Source organism: Acipenser ruthenus, chromosome 38 (assembly GCF_902713425.1).
Source record: "Acipenser ruthenus chromosome 38, fAciRut3.2 maternal haplotype, whole genome shotgun sequence".
Taxonomy (NCBI): Eukaryota; Metazoa; Chordata; class Actinopteri; order Acipenseriformes; family Acipenseridae; genus Acipenser; species Acipenser ruthenus.
In genome coordinates, this window is record NC_081226.1 from 2982824 (window position 1) to 3003633 (window position 20810).

At 39.5% G+C, this 20810-nt stretch overlaps 2 protein-coding genes across 5 annotated transcripts in view; one reads left to right on the top strand and one right to left on the bottom strand.

Annotated features, from left to right (window-relative positions):
* Nucleotides 1-13013: 13013 nt before the first annotated feature.
* On the top strand, nt 13014-14890 carry LOC117433992 (V-type proton ATPase subunit G 2-like). The gene is made up of 3 exons (XM_034056475.3): nt 13014-13407; nt 14087-14187; nt 14667-14890. The coding sequence occupies exons 1-3, from the start codon at nt 13326-13328 to the stop codon at nt 14838-14840; spliced, it is 357 nt and encodes a 118-aa protein (XP_033912366.3). The 5' UTR covers nt 13014-13325; the 3' UTR covers nt 14841-14890.
* Nucleotides 14891-17354: 2464 nt separating this feature from the next.
* LOC117433961 (gamma-aminobutyric acid type B receptor subunit 1) overlaps nt 17355-20810 on the bottom strand; it is a 65377-nt gene continuing 61921 nt past the window's right edge. For all 4 annotated transcript variants that reach the window (XM_059009246.1, XM_059009244.1, XM_059009245.1 and 1 more), the window contains 3 exons: nt 20568-20696; nt 20125-20268; nt 17355-19733 (listed from right to left, as the gene is read on the bottom strand). In XM_059009246.1, coding sequence (XP_058865229.1) covers nt 19488-19733; nt 20125-20268; nt 20568-20696 — 519 coding nt within the window. In that variant the 3' untranslated portion in view covers nt 17355-19487. The remainder of the gene's footprint in view (nt 19734-20124; nt 20269-20567; nt 20697-20810) is intronic.

Below are 20810 nucleotides of genomic sequence, written 5' to 3' on the forward strand. Positions count from 1 at the left end.
TACCTCCTTGAAAATGATGAAAATATGAAACCACCCCTTAGATCCATATTTCATAACACTGTGTTTGCTACTGCTTGTTATCAAAAATACCCGTCTGTTTTTTTTTAAATCTGCTTTTAAGAATCGCAAGATTTTCATTTTAAGAATTCTAAAATGGGTTCTCAATTTGCGCACCACAAATAAGACAACATGCCTTGATGAGTGTTGAAACTCGACTTTTTTTTTTAATACAATAACTTGACCTTGTTTCTCATACATTTACTTTGATAACTCAGATGAAGACAGGTGTGCTTCCTTTTAGGGTCGATTTGATCAGCTTATACCCCTTTTCTCAGAATATTATATAATATAGAGGGTGATCCATAATTTGTGCAACATTTTGCATTTAAAATGTTTCATAGATAGAATCAGTGCTCTCTAATGTACAGCATCTAGTATGACTTATGTTAAATGTTACTGTAATTTAAGTTAGACATTTAATTGAACTATTTAACTGACCCATATGTCTGTCTGTTTATCACACTCGACAGCTCTGGCCCAAAGTTTAGCATCACCTAGAATTTTAGGATTGAGACATAATTAAAAAACAATCTATGTGAACATAATTTAGATATTTTATTTAACATCATGTAATCAAAGAAACTACAAAATGATATCGGAAAAGTATATCATGTTAGATTTAAAAATGGCACATTTTTCCATTTTTGGCAGTTTTTCGTTAAGCATATGGAAAACTACAAAGTGGTATGTAATTCAATATGTTAACGTATCCTTATTCAGCAGGTTTCATTTGACTTTATGAAGCAAAATTAGTTCATTCTACAGGATGATGCAAAACTTTTGGCCATAGACATGGTGACCACAATAACTGCCTTGGTTTTGCATCCAATCCTCATTAAACATGTATTTACTATACACTCCCAGCCACCTATAGAAGTTGCATTTGACTGTAATGTTTCACTCACTGTGCACTTATTACGCGTCTTCCCTGGTTTCAATTCCATTATATGTTCACCTTATGAAACAGCCCTCTAGTGGCTAAATAGTGCATCACAGAACAAAATGGCGCAATCAGTCAATTCTTCCCTGTCTTGCTATTCAAACTGGCTGCTGATCACACCTCAATGAATAACACATTGAAGGCATTCGCCTAAACGATTGTCCACCTGACTTCCAGCTGCATCTCCATTAAGACTTTAAACAGGATTCTACAGTACATAAGCAGCGGGCACTTGTGATCAGGGGGGCGCTGGCAAGCTTTGGAGGAGTAAGTGAAAGTCAGTCTGAACAGTTTGTACTGTGGTAGAATCCGCTCGCTGTGTGGGATCGTATCTCTTGGTGGTCACTTGTTCATTGCATTCTGTACCCATCCTTGTTTGTAGGAGGGGGGTTTACCTGGCTAAGGCCTGAGGCTGCTCACTGAAACCCCCATAGATATTCCCCTAAAGGGAAAGTGAAATAGATTTACTACAATCCAAGTTTCTAGCAATAGCGTTAGACACAGACAAGTCTGTTTTAAAACCTCCTAAAAAACAGATATTTCAAATATATAATCATATTATAAAGGAATGACAATACCCGCAATGTTATTTACATATAGATCTCTGGTAAGGTATTGGTGAACATTATGGACAGCATCATTCAGCCTCTCTGTCCCATTGATGACCGAAGATAGTTCTTAAGTCTTCTGAGGCTGGATGAAACGGGAGCAGCCCAAAGGATATTGCTTCATAAAGTCCAATGAAACCTGCTGAACAATGTTACCTTATCATATTGAATTACATACTGCTTTGTAGTTTTCCATATACTTAACGACAAACTGACAAAAAATGAAAAATGTGGCATTTCGAAATTTAACTTGAAATACTGTACTCCCGGTAGACTTTTGCGATATAATTTTGTAGTTTCATCGATTACATGATGTTAAATAAAATATCTAAATAATGTTCTTTTTATTATTATGTCGTGTTCTAAAATTCTAGGTGGTACAAAACTTTTGGCCATAGCTGTTCTTAATTTTCCTGTAAATATTGAAATGTTTTGACCAGAAGAAGTCTTTCTCAGGGTCGATAATGAAGCTGAAACGTCGGTCATTAAAGTCGATCATTTAGTTCTGTTGAGCCCTTAATTGTAACAGAAAGTTTTAGTACAACAAATAATAATAGGTGTTTCAAATTTTTCATTAACAGTTACATAATGATATCATGATTTTACGTATGTCCCATCATATGTCATTGAAACACATATACTATTTCCAGTGTTATATGAGAAGTTCTGAGAACATTTCTTTTTCTTTTGGGATTTTTGGGGCACTCTCGTGTTTCGTATCGGGGGATCCCCTCTATCCTGCTTTAGATATACACTTCTCACCTGCAAATGTCACAAGCACTAAAGAGGATCAACACACATGCAACACATTTACATCTTTCACAAGCCTGCCTTCTGTTCCATCGCTTATCAAGCCGATCTGCCGTATCAGTTTCTTATCACCCTGAAATACTTTTTTTTTTCCAGTTGAAAATGTACATAGTGCTAGATTCTACCAAAGATATGTAAACTGCCTGATAAAAAAATAATCAAGTACATTTTATTTTTATTTTTTTAAAATAACCTGCCAGCATCGTATGTGTTTATTTGTTTTAAATAAAAGACTGCTATATTTGTGCTGAATATTTTCAGAGTAATTAAAAAAATGTCAAGTGGTTAGGTATTAACTAAATGCAATTAGACGTGTTAATTGCTCAACACAGAACAATGCGGTCCCTTAGTTTTCCTTGTTTATACAATTATTGAGTATCAATCAATAATGATGTGACAGTGTTATTTAATATACAACCTGTCGTGATCAAACTAACTTAAAATCACATCTTTTTATAAGCAAGTATTTGTCTTTCATCCCTTTGATAGGTAATCATTTTTCACTTTCACAGAGGTTAATTGACATTGATTGGCACTCAATTGTAAAGGTGAGGAGAGGGCAGCTTTTCTTATTTTGAAATCAAGACATTAATAAATAGATGTATTTTGATTTATTAAATACCTGATGACAATGTAAAGGTATCAGCACACCCCTACCATATAGTTTTACCTACCTAACACAGATGAAGGCATTTGTTGAAACATCAGTCCAGTTGTACTTTTTCTTACAGTTTAATCTCAACAGGACAGATAAAGGCATTGGCTTAAACATTAGGCTAGTTGACATGGTTTCACCAAGAAAAATACTGGGAAAGGCATTAGCTAAAATTAGTACTATTATTATTACAATTATTGCAGTCTATTATTCAAGACCCACCTCTCAACGCCAGTCCTCGAGGACCCCCTGTGTTGCTGGTTTTCATTCCAACTGAGCTCTCAATTACTTAACTTAGCACTTAATTGAACTAATAATTAGCTTAATTAGACCTTTTGAATTGTTCTCAGCTCCTTCAAGTAGATTTCAAGTTATTTATATCATTTTATAGTTAAGTTGAAGTCTCCAATTGTTTAAGAGCGAAAAACAATTAAAAAGGCCTAATTAAGCTAATTATTAGTTTAATTAAATGCTTAGTTAAATAATTGAGAGCTCAGTTGGAACGAAAACCAGAAGACACAACGGTCCCCGTGGACCGAGGCTGAAAACCACTGTCCTATAGAATTAACTGATTTTGCGTCATAAAGTCGAATGAAACCTGCTGAATAATGTTACATTAACATATTGAATTACATACTGCTTTGTACTTTTTTATATACTTATAAACTGACAAAAACTGAAAGATGTGTCAAAATCTAGCATGAAATACTGTACTACTGTTATGGCTTAAGGTAGACTTTTGTGATATCATTTTGTAGTTTCTTTGATAAATAAAAGATCTAAATTACGTTCATATAGTTTAATCCTAAAATTCTAGGTGATGAAAAACATTTGGCCCGAGCTGTATACTTCAATTCTTACATATATCACACTTCTGTCCACTATAGTGTCACTGAATGTATATGTAATCCAGACTCCAATCTGTACTGGATATTACACTGTATTACAATGGAACATGTTTTTTGTACAATTGGCCATTATGGATATATAATGATACTGTGTTGCAACTTGTCATTATTATTTATTTCTTAGCAGACACCCTTATCCAGGGCGACTTACAATTGTTACAAGATATCACATTATTTTTTACATACAATTACCCCATTTATACAGTTGGGCTTTTACTGGAGCAATCTAGGTAAAGTACCTTGCTCAAGGGTACAGCAGCAGTGTCCCCTACCAGGGATTGAACCCACAACCCTCCGGTCAAGAGCCCAAAGACCTAACCACTACTCCACACTGCTGCCCCAGCTGGCATAGTTCTATTTTGGGACCAGCACAGGGCATGCTACAAAAAAAATAATTTGCAGTTAATTCATAATTGTAGTACAGGCTAGGCTAAATTCTTTGGATAGAGGTGAGAGAGCCATTATCATTAGAAAAATAACCTACTTCCACATGCACAGATTATTTGGAAGAGCAGTTTGACACTCCCGCAGAAGTTGATACAAAGAAAACCTATTAAGAACTGAACATTATTGCCTACTTATTGAATTAAAACAGCAATATCAGAAAGACTGATATTTCTCTTTGTGGGTTTGTGCTGTTGCTGTATGTGTGTGTGCTCTGATTGTATAAAGGCATTATATTAAACCAATTATGAAATGGTGGATACATTTAAAGAAGAACTGAAAGAAGTTTTAATATTTATCACAACACTCTCAAAATGATTACAAATAACTCAATATGCAGACAATGTGTGATTATTGTCACCCACTGTGGATGAAATGCCTTGCATAAGGGATGTAGTGGAGGCAGTCAGACGCACGGAAGCATGCTTGTTATTATATTGACTTGATCTCAATTTGCATATATTAGCCTTTACTGCCTCCATGTGAAAGAACAACAAGATATTTTTGAAAAGAAAAAACAGGATATTTTCTGTAAACTGCAGGCTGCTGTATGCAAATGAAATACACTTTTCCATGCACTTGCTTTATCAGCCTTCTGTATCAACCTGTTTCGGAGTTTGTCAGAAGATAGCGACTCTCTGGCCTGTGCTGTGGAAAATGTCATGGGTGAAAGTGTTGGTTCTGATACCAACTCTTTCACTTATTCTTTTGTTTTGAACAATTACTACAACCTGATTCTAATTTTAGACAGTCTCGTTAAAACTGTAAACATACTTTTTCCTGGTCTGAATAATACTGTAATTTCAGTTCCACTCGTCTGTGGATGAAGACATTAGTGCTTTACAGAAATTACTTGTTGGAGTTTTTGGAGACAGCTTTTTTTTACCATTGTAGTCACTCTTACCCCTTAGTACAGTATTTTCGGGAAAGGTATAGTTAACATACTGTGGTACCATTCTACCAATGGCAGACTCATCCCATTGTAGCTGTCCTTTACCTGTGCTACAATTGCCCCTAAGACCCAAACCAACGTTCTTGGCAAATGTCTGAGGAGCATCTTGTTGATGGAGACATTTTAAAGCAATTTTTACTGTCTTGATTTAAGCTAATTTGTGAAAATTACCTGATTATGTCCCCTACAACAAAATAGCTTTACAAGTTTCCATAAGAAGTAGTCTAGTGTTACATGAGTTTAGTGTAATACAGGACCATTGCACTGCCATTGAAGATTATTTGAGAAGGATATAGCATCCTCATTGCCCTAAACTTGGTCTGCCACAGCTTCTCAGTACAGAACCATTGCATTGCCATCGGAGATCATTTGGGGAGGGTATGGTTATCAACACAGGTAAAAATGAGATTTATAAGGAAATATGCTTATTTGACAGAAAAGTTTAAAAGCTGCTTTAGAATGCAGATTTATAAACTTCTGAGTGGTTATGAAATATAGTAGGACATGTTAAATAGAGGAAAGGGTATACAGTGTTTATGTTATGGACAGTGCTATCAAACAAGCCTTCAGCCGAGTTTGTGATCCTTCTGCCGCGCACCGCCCATGAAATGAATACTGTATTTTCAAGCAATCAGATATCAGTATGAACACTGGAGCTCTCCGAACTCATTTGAAGGGACTGTACGGTAATCTATTACTGTTTACAAGGCAGTACGGAGCTCGTCCCTTCTGAATACATTTAAATGAATCGAAATGAATCTCAACTCAGACTACACCAAACCGATGCAGGTGAGAGAACGCAACTTTACTGAAGAAGGGATTATAATAATAGCTGTCAATTTCTGAGAAAATTACAATGTTTGGAAAGGGAAACAACTCAAAACAAATCCAAGGGTGAGAGAAATAGGATTTGAAATAACAATGTTAAATGTATTATAAATGACAGCATACTACGCGATTGCTGTGGCACTATAGTCTATATATGAATAATAATGATCATGTATTTTTTAATCAATCAAAATGCCCCTGGACAGGGTACTAAAATCAATAATAATAATAATAATAATAATAATAATAATAATAATAATAATAATAATAATAATAATAACTTTAATTTGATATAGCACCCTTCACACCAAGGTGTCTCAGGATGCTGCATAATATGAAAAAAAACAAAATCAGTAACATAGTAATAACAATAATAATAAAACAAAGCAAACAACAAACAGTCAATTCAATAATACATTAAAAACAGGTAAAGTACAAATAAAAACCAATTCCTAAGATGATAAAAAACAATAACTACAAAAAACCACGAAAGGCTTTAAGAACAAGTCCACAGGATCATTGTAAAAAGGCTGCCGAGAACAAATGTGTCTTAAGAGTGGATTTAAAATTCAACACTGATGTAGCGCCTCGAATTCAGCCGGGCAGAGTGTTCCAGAGAGAAGGGGCAACACAGCTAAAACTACGCCCACCAAGAGTAATATAATGTAACTAGGACCCTGACTGCAAAGCCTTGTATGTCAGTAACAGAATATTGAAGGCAGCACGAGAATGAACAGGAAGCCAGTGCAGACTCATAAGGACCAGGGTGTTCTGTCCACCTAGTGCCTGTCAAGACCCTTGCCGAAGACGATTTAGAGAACGAGTAGGAAGACCAGCAAAAAGAGCATTGCAGTAATCCAATGGAGAGGTTACAAAGGCATGCACGAGGATCTCTGCATCCCTGGGAGACAGGAAACAACAAACTGGACATTTTCTTTAGGTGATAAAATCCTGCCTTTACCACAGTAGAAATATGTTTTTAAAATGATAGCCTAGGGGCTAGCTGGACACCTACACTGCGGACTACCCAAGAGGCGCCAACAGTGGAATCACCAAAAGAGCAAGAAAACCTAGGAAAAGAACTGAGCTGGGTTTTAGATCCCATTACCAACAACTCAGTTTTGCTTGCATTTAATTTCAGAAAATGATTTGACATCCCAGCTTGTACATCTGCCAAACAAGCAGATAAAACTGTGTCAGTATTGGAATTCATTTTTAAATAAACCTGAGTGTCGCCTGCTTAAGAATGGAAGTGGAATCCGTGTTGTCGTATAACATCACCCAATAGCAGCAGATAAATGTTTAAAAGGTGAGGTCCAAGGACAGAACCCTGAGGAACTCCATGAAGAGGATGAGCATTAGAGAAATGTCTAATTCTACTACGTGGTTTAAAAACGTATGAACGCATATAACGATAAGGGTTTTGAAGATATAGAGGACGGAATCCTGTTTTCAAGACGTTTCATACTGTTTTGGTACCCCGTCCAGGGAGTTTTGTCTTTCACCCGCTCCCTGGACAACAGAAATGCTGTTCCAACAGTTCCACGGGGGAAAATATCTTATTATTTGAAATATAGTTATTTCAGATGAAACAATCTGCCAAATTCACTGGTGGAAGCCCTGCCTCAAAGCCCATCGCTTTAAAAGGGAAAGGGTGTCCCGAACTATTCCCATAGAGGCTGTGGAAGGTATTTAAAGGCCAGCGAAACCATCAATGCCACCAGCATCTGTTTGTACTGTATCAGTATCTCAAACTGAGCTGCCAAACTTACCTGGGACACCAGCATCCTCTGTTGGAGCTACAGACATCTTAGAAGTGTAATAGTGAGAACAATACATGTTGCTATATTTAGTGACAGTATCTAGTTGTGGGTTTTCTTTCAATTCTCGCACCACTCTGAACAATTAATTTAAACAAAGCGCAGTGGGCTCTAAACTTCCTCATGTGGTCGGTGTTAGTACAGCAGTGTTTTATTTTTTGATGTCATTTTTGTATAGATGAAAACAATCCATTTGACACAGAGTTGTTTTTTTTTAAACACATTGCATTGCATATTTCATATTTCCAGCACGGTATTTTCTTATTTGATCTCTTGTTGTTCAGTCAGCATTTGAAAATACAAACTTCTAAATGCCATTTTGACTAATTACAAACATTCACACACTCAATCGCCCTTTAATTTGCGAAACATCCTGATATCATTGATTTCTTTTCAATTATTCACATTTTTGTGTACCTACATTACCTTTTTCTTATATATGTACATATATGTATATATATAAATGGCAGTTTAAGTTTGTTAATGAAATATCACTTCGGAACACAGTGTACCAGTACTGGGTTATACATACACTGGTAAATGCCTTGGATAAGATAAAGCCTTATGCTGTTAATTTGAAATGGCAATTTGAAAAGCTGGTGCATTTGTCAGTTCTATAAAACAGTTTTAGCTATAGTAGATTACATTCAGGTTATTGTAGGACAATTGTATCTTACTAGGTTACTTGCATTTATATGAAAAAATGACTCAATCCAACCCCTTTTTTTCCCAACCGCATTTTAAAAAGCTAACAAACATATCAATAATTGTGTAAGTAAAAGTTTCACATTCCATAGCTTGCCCTTTTGGAGGAAAATAAAAAAACACCTTGCTGAGTCATTTTAGAAGCTTCAAAATTTAGGCCGGACATTTTGGTGTCAGTGAAAGACAGGCCTCTTCTGCAGGGTTCTTTTTGCACCTAGCTGAGGTTGCCACGGGAACAAGGGAACTTCCGATGAGTGTTACAAAGAGTAGGCCTCTGTGGGCTTCTGAAACCACAGGTTTGGTTTCTGTTTGCTTTGTATATGTTACTTTAAAGAGCAAACTCACAAGTTATTTATCACAGAAAGCCACCGTACTGTCAATGCAGAGTGGGAGGTTCAAAAAGACCTTTCAAAAAGGGCACTGGCAAATTACCTGATATTTTACAAAGATAACAGTAATTAAAACATTTTTTAATTGTTTTTCATTCACAAAAGCTTTTGAAATATGTTTGCTTCATGTGTCTATATAGGCCTACACTGCTTCTGAAGTACTGAAGCAGATTTATAAATGTCAGATGCTGTTTCTTCTGTTGAATATAGCTTTTTTTTGCTTGTATTTGATAGTTTGGAATATACTGTTATTTCAAAGACAACACCATCGATAAAAAGTTACTGCTGCTTAGTGGTATCGAATTACTTCCTGTGTTTCATGAGTTCATACTCTCTCCAATGTTCCAGCCAGTTTATTGATCCAGTCATATTTAATCCTGATTAATAAATTTCACTGACCATCTCAGCCAATCAGATTCTGAGTAGAGTGATTGTTATCCAGAAGATGTCCTTTAAAACAGGACTTTCGAATCTTGAAACGTGCTTTAAAAGGTGACATCATTTTAAAGAGCTCCAATCGATCCAGTCTTCAAACACACACACAAAAAAAAACACTTGTTCAGTTTATAGCAGATCATTGATCTGTCGACATGGGCAGTTATCTAGCCCACAAAGAACATTAGTGCTTAATTAATCAAATATTGGACCCTTTTATGAAACCAAACAGGTATACATATAGATCTTTTTCTTAACACCATTTTGACTGTATCAAATAATTCTCAAAAACTATAAGTGTCACTAATATTAATGTTTACCTAAATTAAGGTAAAGTGCAAATCAGGGTTTGTGAAATTAGCTGGCTTGTTACAAAAATAAAATGATGGTAACACTTTAGTTTAGAGATTCGTTAAGTGTTTTAAAAAAAAATTGAAAAAAGTGTATAATAACTGTATTGCAAAAGCAAAACAGCCCCATACAATTGGTGAGACAAACATATAAAGACAGACAGACAGACAGACAGACATAGAAAGACAAACAGACCCGAAAAGACAGGCAGACAGACTATGTCCGTTATAACTGATTATAAACAACAACCAAAAAAAATGTCAAAAGTGTATAATAGTCATATTATTTCTAATCATAGTCTGTAATTCATAATAGCTTAATTAATTACATGCTTATAGATTGTTTATAATCACTTATAAAGGATCCCAGGTTTATTTTTTATTTTTTAAGTAGTGGGTAAAAGTCTTAATTCTGTTTTTGTATTAGTATTATTATTGTTTCATGCTAAATAATACTGTATTATTAATGAAGGAACATTTATCTCCCCACCCCGCATTGAGGCTGTTGGTGTGTTGACGCTGTCTTGTGCTGGTGGGGGAGTTTGATTTTGAGATTGGAGAGCTCTTGTTTGAGATGCAGAGGTGGGCAATGTTTCCATGTCTCTGGATTGGTTTCACGTCAGCGTTTTACTACGTGGATTTTCCACTGCGTCTTTCAGAGGACCTAGAAATACAAACAGAAATTCAACGAACTGAAAGACAAACGTTTCGACTAGAAGACATTATGGATGAAATCACTGAGATCCTTCTGCTTTCGCAGGATTGTTGCTGAATACTTTCACACAGCTCTCACACAGCTTATATAGATCACATGACACACATTGTCTGTGTACACTGCAAACAGTGGAATGTTACCATTTTTTATTGTGTAAATTGACGTCATCTACATTAGCTTTTAAATATTTACCTCAATATCGAATGCTCATTAAAAAAAGGTTACATGTTAGAATTTAGGAGTGTTGCAGAAAGAAACTTAACACATCTACAGCTATGGCCAAAAGTTTTGCATCACCCTATAAAATTAACAATTTTTGCTTCATACTTTTTTAAGGCTAATCAATATAAGCTGAGCTGAGAGAATGTTATGTGTTTTTGTTGACACCTAGTGGTGCAAAAACTGCATAGCAGGCCCCCAGGTTTGTGCTCAATTCGAATTGCTGAAAGATTATTATTAAACTGATTAAAGTGAGATTTGATGCTATGGTTTGGTCTGAAACTATCGCATGTGGTACTGCAATGGTGGTGGTTCTGTATTATACAAAGGGGCAATGGTAGCAAAAATATAAGGCAGCTACAATGGAACGAGGCTGCCATTGGCAGAACTGAACCACGGTATGCTACCTATACCCTTGCCAAATTATCTTCTAAGCAGTGCTGGTAGCAAATTTTGTGTTTGCAATAGCTTAAAGACGGCTGGCTATGTTTTTGAAAGTAGTCCTCATTATTTGCAGGTGTTTGATTTACCAATGTTTGAGTTGTTACCATTGCAGGGCAAGCACCCAGTCTGAAACTGCTTTAGTCCCCAGACAAGAACACTTACAGCTACCTTTAGTTGGCCTCTGATCCCTTGTTAACACATGTGGATGGTTTCACTGGCCCTGATTAGCATGCATTAAGGGTTACCTAAATTAAGTTAAGGTGCAGTCAGGGTTTGTGAAACTAGATGATTTAATATATTAAAAATGTGATTGCATTTTGAGTTGATATTGAACCCTACTTTTCCTTTTAAGGGGGTAGAAGTCTTAATGCAGTTGGAATGTTGCAGCTAGATGAAGGAGCACTTAAACCCCTTACATTGCTGCTTTACTTAGACTGTGGAGAACAGCAAGCATCACAATATCCAAGCAGTTGTTCCTTCACTTGTTTCACTTGGACTGTTCAATAAGCCTGATCGACACCAGTGACCTTCATCTGTAGAGAGCTCAGTCCGAATAATCGCATCATCGGTTTGTGCAGCTCTATTTGGATTTCGCCTTTCTGCAGTGGCATTGAGGCTGTTGGTGTGTTGACGCTGTCTTGTGCTGGTGGGGGAGTTTGATTTTGAGATTGGAGAGCTCTTGTTTGAGATGCAGAGGTGGGAAATGTTTCCATGTCTCTGGACTGGTTTCACGTCAGCGTTTTAATACGTGGATTTTCCACTGCGTCTTTCAGAGGACCTAGAAATACAAACAGAAACTCAACAAACTGAACGACAAACGTTTCGACTAGAAGACATTATGGATGAAATCACTGAGCTCCTTCTGCTTTCCCAGGATTGTGGCTGAATAGTTTCACACAGCTCATATAGATCACACGACACACAATGTCTGTGTACATTGCAAACGGGAATGTTACCATTTTTAAATCGTGTAAATTGATGGCAAAAATGTAAGGCAGCTACAATGGGATGAGGTTGCCATTGGCAGAATTAAACCACAGTATGCAACTATATCCTCCCCAAATGATCTTCTGCAAAATCACTGAGTCTTACTTCTTCTAAGCATTGCTGGTAGACAATTTGTTGTTGTTTGCAATAACTTAAAGGTGGCCTGCTTCAAGAACGGTTGCTAGGAAACTAAAGAATGTGCTGGAAATATACCAAGATTCCAAACTGTACAATAGCAGTTTTATATTTTTTTCCTATTTTTTCTATTTAATCTCTCAAGCATAATTATGTTGTTTATTTATCCATGTGGTATCTTGTATAAACCAGTGTTACGTCTAATGCCTAAATGTACAGAATTACAAATCTTATATGCAATTTCTGAAATATATCAATCACAGGCCTACACGTCCACATTATAGCCATGGTATAGATAAATATATCATTTGTGAGCAATGTTGATTTCATAAATCCGGTTTTCTTGGGTTTCAAGCTACAAAACAGGAACCTGTTTGTATAAAAACAGGCAGATACCCAATAAGGCAAATACCCATTTCCCTTTCTCTAAACTTAAGGCCTAAACATACAAATATTTCTCCTTAAAATTCCTGTTAAGCTACCAAAGCAATGTTTCTGGATTTTCTTACTGCCAGTGGAAATTGTAACAACACCAAAAAGCTACTCACTCAGATAAAACCAAAACAAAACATTACGTCAGTAAATGTCTTTATGGCATCCGTTAAATATCTAAGTGCGTTCCATAACCAACAGACATTCCCACAGGGCTGCTAACGGACCAGCCGCCGCTTCTACATTAGAAGCTGCTCTGAGATGGAGCAATGGTTTGAGTGAACTGGTTTGACCTTAATTATAATAGATTTGTTTGTTTGTTTTATTTATTGTAACCTGGGCTCCGACTCGCTTACTTGTCTCAGCAATTCACGGATCTGGCAACCCACGCATTGACAGAGCGAGGGGCGATGCGGATAGAGAGAGTCATATAGACAAACCGAACAACGCGAATAAGAAGCAAATACAAAAAAAAAAAGGAAAGCAAAGATGGCCAGTCAATCACAAGGCATCCAGCAGCTTCTCCAGGCTGAGAAAAGAGCTGCCGAGAAGGTTGCAGAAGCGAGGAAACGTAAGAAAACCTGGGCAAGAACCGTCTATTTATAATATTGAAAAATGATTTTTTTTTTTTTTAATTATTATTATTTCATACAAATTATTATGATTATTATTGTATTAATAATTATTTTAATACTGTATAGGCTAACGGTATATTGGCTATATATATATATATATATATATATATATATATATATATATATATATATATATATATATATATATATATATATATATTAGAATTAGCGTATATATTTTTACAATACCGTGCATTGCGTTTAATTCCGTTTGCGGTACCGTATGTTTTAAGCACAGATTGGCGTACGTTGTGTGTTTGTTTATTCATGTATTTGTATTTGTATTTTTTTCATTTGTTGTCGATTTAAGTGTAATTACAGTATATGTTTACCGAACATACAGTATTACGTTTGTATTGTGTAGCCTACTTTAACAAGAAACGACTACAGCTAAAACTGCTGCCAGTAATTTAACATCAGCTGCCTTGGTGCCAGTAAAAATCTTGCTGGTGTTAACGTCTACCTTAATGTAAAGCCTTCTAACTAATCTTGGTGTGCGAGTCTAGTGACTAAGTAGCGTCAAAGCCATTTTCAGTGTTTCACATTTATTTCACATTTACTGTGGCTGTTTATTCCGTTACACCATTATCTTACAGTAACGCTGTCGTTTCTCAGGGAAAACACGGCGTCTGAGGCAGGCGAAGGAGGAGGCGCAGGCTGAGATTGAGCAGTACAGGATTGGCAGGGAGAGAGAGTTCCAGCACAAACAACACGCGGTGAGCGCCACTAGGGGGCGCAGGCAGGCAGGCATATAGACTAGCCTCTCCTGTCTTTCACCTCCTGGACCTGGGTTCCAATCTAGGAGGAAAGGTGTTGCAGACAGACAGTGGTCTGGTTCACTAGCCTACCCTGCTTTTCATCTGCCCTTTTGCTGCCTCCGTCTTTCTTTTTTCTCATCCCCCCTTTTCCCCTTTCACTCAGCTGTCCTGCTTTCCCTACCCCTCTACCCTCTTTTTCCTTTCCCTTCTCCCTCTCCTCTCCTTTCCCTGTGTTGAGTATCTATCTGCCCTCTCTTCTCTCTCCTCTCTCCTCTCACCTCTCTCCTCTCTCCCTGTGCTGAGTACTATATCTCTCTGCCCTCTCTTCTCTCCTCTGAGGCCTCTCTCCTCTCACCTCTCTCCCTGTGCTGAGTACTATATCTCTCTGCCCTCTCTTCTCTTCCCTCTCTGATCTCTCTCCTCTCTCTTCTGCACAGTCTCTGGGCTCCCAGGGGAACCTCTCCACAGAGGTGGATCAGCAGACCAGGAAGAAAATCCAGAGCATGCAAGCAAACTACCAGAGCAACCGGGAGAGAGTGCTGAGAACACTGCTGAGCCTGGTGTGTGACATCAAGCCTGAGATCCACCAGAACTACCGCATCACTTCCTAGAGAGAGGAGAGGGGAGAGGGGAGAGAGTGGAGGGGGGAGGAGGAGATGGGAGAGGAGGAGAGAGGGGACAGGGGAGAGAGTGGAGGGGAGAGGAGGAGAGAGGGGAGAGGGGAGAGGAGCAGATGGGAGAGGAGGAGAGAGGGGAGAGGGAAGGGGAGCCTGGTGTGTGACATCAAGCCTGAGATCCACCAGAACTACCGCATCACTGCCTAGAGAGAGGGGAGAGGGGAGAGAGTGGAGGGGGGAGGAGGAGATGGGAGAGGAGGAGAGAGGGGACAGGGGAGAGAGTGGAGGGGAGAGGAGGAGAGAGGGGAGAGGGGAGAGGAGCAGATGGGAGAGGAGGAGAGAGGGGAGAGGGAAGGGGAGCCTGGTGTGTGACATCAAGCCTGAGATCCACCAGAACTACCGCATCACTGCCTAGAGAGAGGAGAGGGGAGAGGGGAGAGAGTGGAGGGGGGAGGAGGAGATGGGAGAGGAGGAGAGAGGGGACAGGGGAGAGAGTGGAGGGGAGAGGAGGAGAGAGGGGAGAGGGGAGAGGAGCAGATGGGAGAGGAGGAGAGAGGGGAGAGGGAAGGGGAGCCTGGTGTGTGACATCAAGCCTGAGATCCACCAGAACTACCGCATCACTGCCTAGAGGGGAGAGGGGAGAGAGTGGAGGGGAGAGGAGGAGATGGGAGAGGAGGAGAGAGGGGAGAGAGTGGATGGGGAGAGGGGAGAGGGGAGAGGAGCAGATGGGAGAGGAGGAGAGAGGGGAGAGGGAAGGGGAGCCTGGTGTGTGACATCAAGTCTGAGATCCACCAGAACTACCGCATCACTGCCTAGAGAGGGGAGAGGGGAGAGAGTGGAGGGGAGAGGGGAGAGAGCAGATGGGAGAGAGTGGAGGGGAGAGGGGAGAGGAGCAGATGGGAGAGGAGGAGAGAGGGGAGAGGGAAGGGGAGCCTTCATCAAGTCTGAGATCCACCAGAACTACCGCATCACTGCCTAGAGAGGGGAGAGGAGGAGAGAGGAGAGGGGAGAGGAGGAGAGAGGGGAGAGGGAAGGGGTGCCTGGTGTGTGACATCAAACCACACATCCATCAGAACTACCAGATCACTGCCTAGAGAGAAGAGAGGAGGAGAGTGGAGAGGGGAGATAGAGGAGACCGGGGAGATGAAGAAAGAGGTGGTGGAGGTGAGGAGAGGGGACCACACTTGTCAAGCAGTGATGTGTTAATTCACAAATCCATCTGAACTAAATCCACTGGATATGTCGCATGTGCATGGCTGCTTGTACTGTGTATGTGCAGATATATAAAACACACACACAGATAAGTGTGTTAAAATGAGTGCTAGCCAATACTTTCAAATCCAATTCTTTAACCTTGAATAGTTATGTTAAACAGTAATTTGCTTTAGTGTCATTTTTGTAGTTTTTTCACATTCCTCGTGCTGATGTGTTTGCTATCATTCTAAGTGGCTCTGGCTCTTGCATTGTTATCATTTTCTCTAACTCTGCCTTTGAGCTGCTTTGCGCTTGTCTGGAGAATCCTAAATGCTAGGAGTGAACAGCGTTCCTCGTTCCATTCAAACCACGCTGACTTTTTAACTCTGCTAGCCCCGCCTGCCCTACATACACACAGACAGAGAGAGTAGGTGGGGCTGACAGAGCTGGAAGGTCGCATTGTCGCGTGATTTGGATTGAACGAGGACGGCTGCTGAGTTCTGCCGCTTTGGATTCTCCTGCCAGGTAAAGGTGAAAAATGATAGCAGCTCAATATGAGAGCAGCAGAACTGAAAACCACTCGTAATGGTTGTAAAGTCCATGCAAAGAGGCCGGTAGTGTAAAAAAAAGCAATTGAAATGGCAGCTACTTAGCAGTCCCTCTGTATTGTATTTTGCTTCCTTCTTGTCTTCATAACCCTTTCATGTTAATGTATGTTGTTGGAAATCATGCCTGAACCCCACGAGACTCCTAGGTCCCAGTCTGAGGCAGTGTAGATATATATATATATATATATATATACAGTATATAAGTGTCCTGTTCTCTTGTATACACAAAGGAGTTCCTTCTTCAGCTCAAATAATTCAGGACTGAAAGGGTTAAGATATGCAAATGTTTCAAATCCAACATTTATATAAAAACTGTTAGTACCTGTGCTGTAGGTCACATGGAGTGACTACAGCACAGGAAGTGGTTAGGTACCAGGAAGCAGCAGCAACGTTTCTATAGCATTGTCTTTGAAATAACTGCATATTCCGCAATGAAGTATCAAATGCAAGCTGAGAACTTCAACTGAAGAAAAGTTGGGTAGGGTGATGATAATGTGGCTACTGCTAACAAGAGTAAAGAAATGGATTTTGAAGCTCTTCTTTGGTGTGTTCTGTGTGATAATTGTACTGTGCTGCACATTCGTATTGCTAACAACTGTCATTTTCTGCAACAACTAATAAAGTATACTACCAGTGTTGTTTAGTTAATTCATTGAGTTTTCACTCTCTGTGCCTCAAGGGGGGGGGGAGAAAATATACAATGATGTAGAAAAAGTTTAATATTTATTACAGAACAATTTATTACAAGAATGTCCATATATTATGTAAGTATATTTGTTTTATATAGGTGAAAGTACACATAGAATTATTTTCAACAACAGTACTGATATTTAGAAGAAAAAACACTGTTTAATTGATTATATATATATATATATATATATATATTAATTTAAGGGCTTCTAATCAAAACATTTCTCATAGAATTGTGTTAGTTTCTTTTAATATACACTGTATACATACAGGGCTGGAATAAAGTCGCTTAGGAGAAAACAAATGGCCCAGAAAAAATGATGCAATATATAAAAGTCCACATGGTGGCACTATTGAAGCACCTATCATAAAGTTAAAAAATAAGTAGCAAATGTCATTTTAATTGCTTTTATGACATTTCCCTTACAGTCCTTCCGAGTGGTTCTGGGTCCTGTTACTCTTATATTGAGTTTGGGTTGTTCTGTAACTCTGCCTTTACCTGACTTTCAGCTGCTCTGAGCTTGTCTGGAGAAAATGACAACTCAATATTGGAGAATCTAGCACGAGATAAGTAAAAAAAAAAAGAAAGTCGGCACTCTTAAATGAACTATTAATGATTAAAGCAGCAACAGTCAGCCAGATATATATGACAGTGTGTGGGGTTATAAACCAAGCTACTTCATGCCAGCCCTGTCTGTATGTTCACAACATCCACAGTGACTTTAGCCTAAGAAAGACAGTGTATTTCCATGGATTAAATACCCCACGTCAAGCACTTCTGCATTTGTGGGACTTGCTCATTAAAATCTTTTGCATGGATTTTCAAAGAGGGGGCAAGGGATACCATGATATTTAGAGAGCAAGAAAGCAAGACAGAGGTCAATCCTGGCCGGTTATGAAATATACATGCATTTTTATTTTCAATCCTGATATCTTCACAAGACTCCAGTCGGTTACTGCTTCACTTCCTGGGCCAGCTTACTGGCTGAAAGCATTGTCAGTCAACAGAGAAAGCAGCTGATTGGTTCTTGACAGGAAAGAAGACACTGAAGGGGTGGGGATAATGTCCCTCTCCAGGTGAAATGACCAAGGAAGTGCAGGACTACCTTCAAAGCAAGGCTTGCAAACAGCGGTTTGAGTGTAGTACCAAATGTTTTGCTATAACATGTATTTCAAAACTGCACACCTGAGACCTATATAGCGAATGGAAGTAAAAAACAGGTAAGATTTGTGGAATTACAATGACTAAGTTTTAACTACAATATTTCAATTATTATACTGAAACACTGATCCAACCCATTTCAATAAAAAATATTATCCAATTATGCCCGTTTATCCTCAATTTAGTTTGCCCAGTACAGCAGATGAACAGCTCCGATCCTCCTGACAATCGCCTCATTACACACAGCCGCTGAAAAGTGGGTGTCAGCTAACTACTGCCCCCTGGAGGCCAGCCCTGCCAGTTTGAGCTCACCAGGTGTTGGGGTGACCTCCCCAAGCCATAGGAGCCCTAGGGCCAATGCGACACCCACCTTGTTTACCCAATCATATCCTTTTGAATGAAATAATTAAACAAATGTCAGTACAGTGGCATCACAGTGTAACAGGCCTGTACTCTGGAGTGTATCCAACAAGAAATCATCAGTTTCTAACTGAATTGGAAAATGATTTGAAATACAAAGGATGCAGTCAAGCACACACACTTTGTACAAATGCATTCAACGTTTATAGATTTTCTAAAATACAGTACTTGCAAATTCAACATTATATAAGTTGGATATATTTCTGACAAGACATTTCTAAAGTTGGACCACTTCGGACCTCTAGTTCTATTTGGCCCACTTCAGCACCCCCTGTTTGTGACGATTTCATTAAGAACTTTTCTAGGGGGTGAGCATGTTCATATTTGTTTATAGAAAACCTGAAAAACATACTTCTGACTTTCATGGGGAGAAAAGTGACAAGTTAGCCTACTTTGGCCCACTTTAGCACAAGTCAGACCACTTTAACTCACTTTGGCCAATACTTTTTTTGTAATGTTAACAACAAATTTGCTTGTAGAAACCCTGAAAAAAACATATAGTGATAGCTATATTATTTTTTCACACAGCATACATGACATGTCAGCCTATTTTGGCCTAGTTCTGTCTCACTTGTAGAGCAGGTGGAGACGGCTGCCATGGCAGTTATTACGAGTGATTTTGTCTGCGAGGGGCGCTGGGCGGCCTGTGGGCTGGTATAGGGAGGGGACAGGGGCCAGATTGGAGTTGGAGAAGTGCTGCGATTGGTGGTTCTCCAGCGGGGCCTGGTTCTCATTGGCCGAGGGGCGGTGGCGAGATCGGAGCTGCTTTCTCTCAGATAGTTGGTGACGGAGTTCAGAGACGCGTTCCTCCTTCTGTAGAGAGAGAGAGAGAGAGAAAGAGTGAGACAGTCGCTTCACGTATATCCACACATGCTGTGGCATATCTAGCCGATGTAGAGTGCTGTATTATGGTACTGGCACAGAACAGGTCATGAGGAATGTTTAAAGCAGAGAGATTAGTGTGAAAGAGAGGATGAGGAGGACATACCCAAACTCCTATTTCTCTACTCTTTTCCTCCTTCCCCTCTCTCCCGTTGCCTCTCCCCTCTTTCTCTCCTCTGCTATGATCTTCTCCCATCTCTGCTCTCCCTCTCCCTGTCCCCCTCTCACCTCTGCTATGATCGTCTCCAGTTCGTGGTTCTCTTTCCCTCCCATGTCTCCTCTCCCATCTCTGCCCTCTCTCCCCTCTCCCTCGCCCCCTCACCTCTGCTATGATCTTCTCCAGCTCGCGGTTCTCTTTCTCCAGCTGTCTGGATTTCTCCTCATCGTTGTTGTTGGTGGAGGAGCCGGTGCGCATGGTGTCCTGCTGCTCAGACTGCCACTCTCCTCGAGTGATCAAGCGCCTCATCTGAGAGGAGAGGGGGAGAGGGGGAGAGAGAGGAAAGAGGGGGAGAGAGGAGAGAGAGAGAGGGGGAGAGGGGAAAGAAGGGGAGAGAGGGTGCAAGGAAATGGTGGAGATGGGAGATGGAGGGAGGGATGTAGGAAGAGGAAAAGGAGAAAGGATGACAAAGAAGGAGAGGAAAGGATCATATTTTGGTCCTGTTCAGTTTACAATATAATCTGAGTGTCTATTTGCTTGCATCACCCTGGGTTTAGACTCTGAGAAGCCTCTTTGTTTGCTGAGCTGTCAGGGTGGTCTAGTCTTACCTTGGGAACAAAGAGCACGACTAGGGTGATGTAGACTGAGAAGATGATAGCCAGCGCTGCAAAGGCAAAAGCTGCGTCCTGCTGACTGTTCAGGATCATTGTGACTGGGGCTGTGATCATACACAGGACCTACAGAGAGAGACAGAGAGAAAGAATTTCCACTAATATCTCAAAGACAGCTTAACAAGTTAACTAGCAAATGAACTATCTAACCAGCTAACTAAACAAGTGAGGACGCACAAA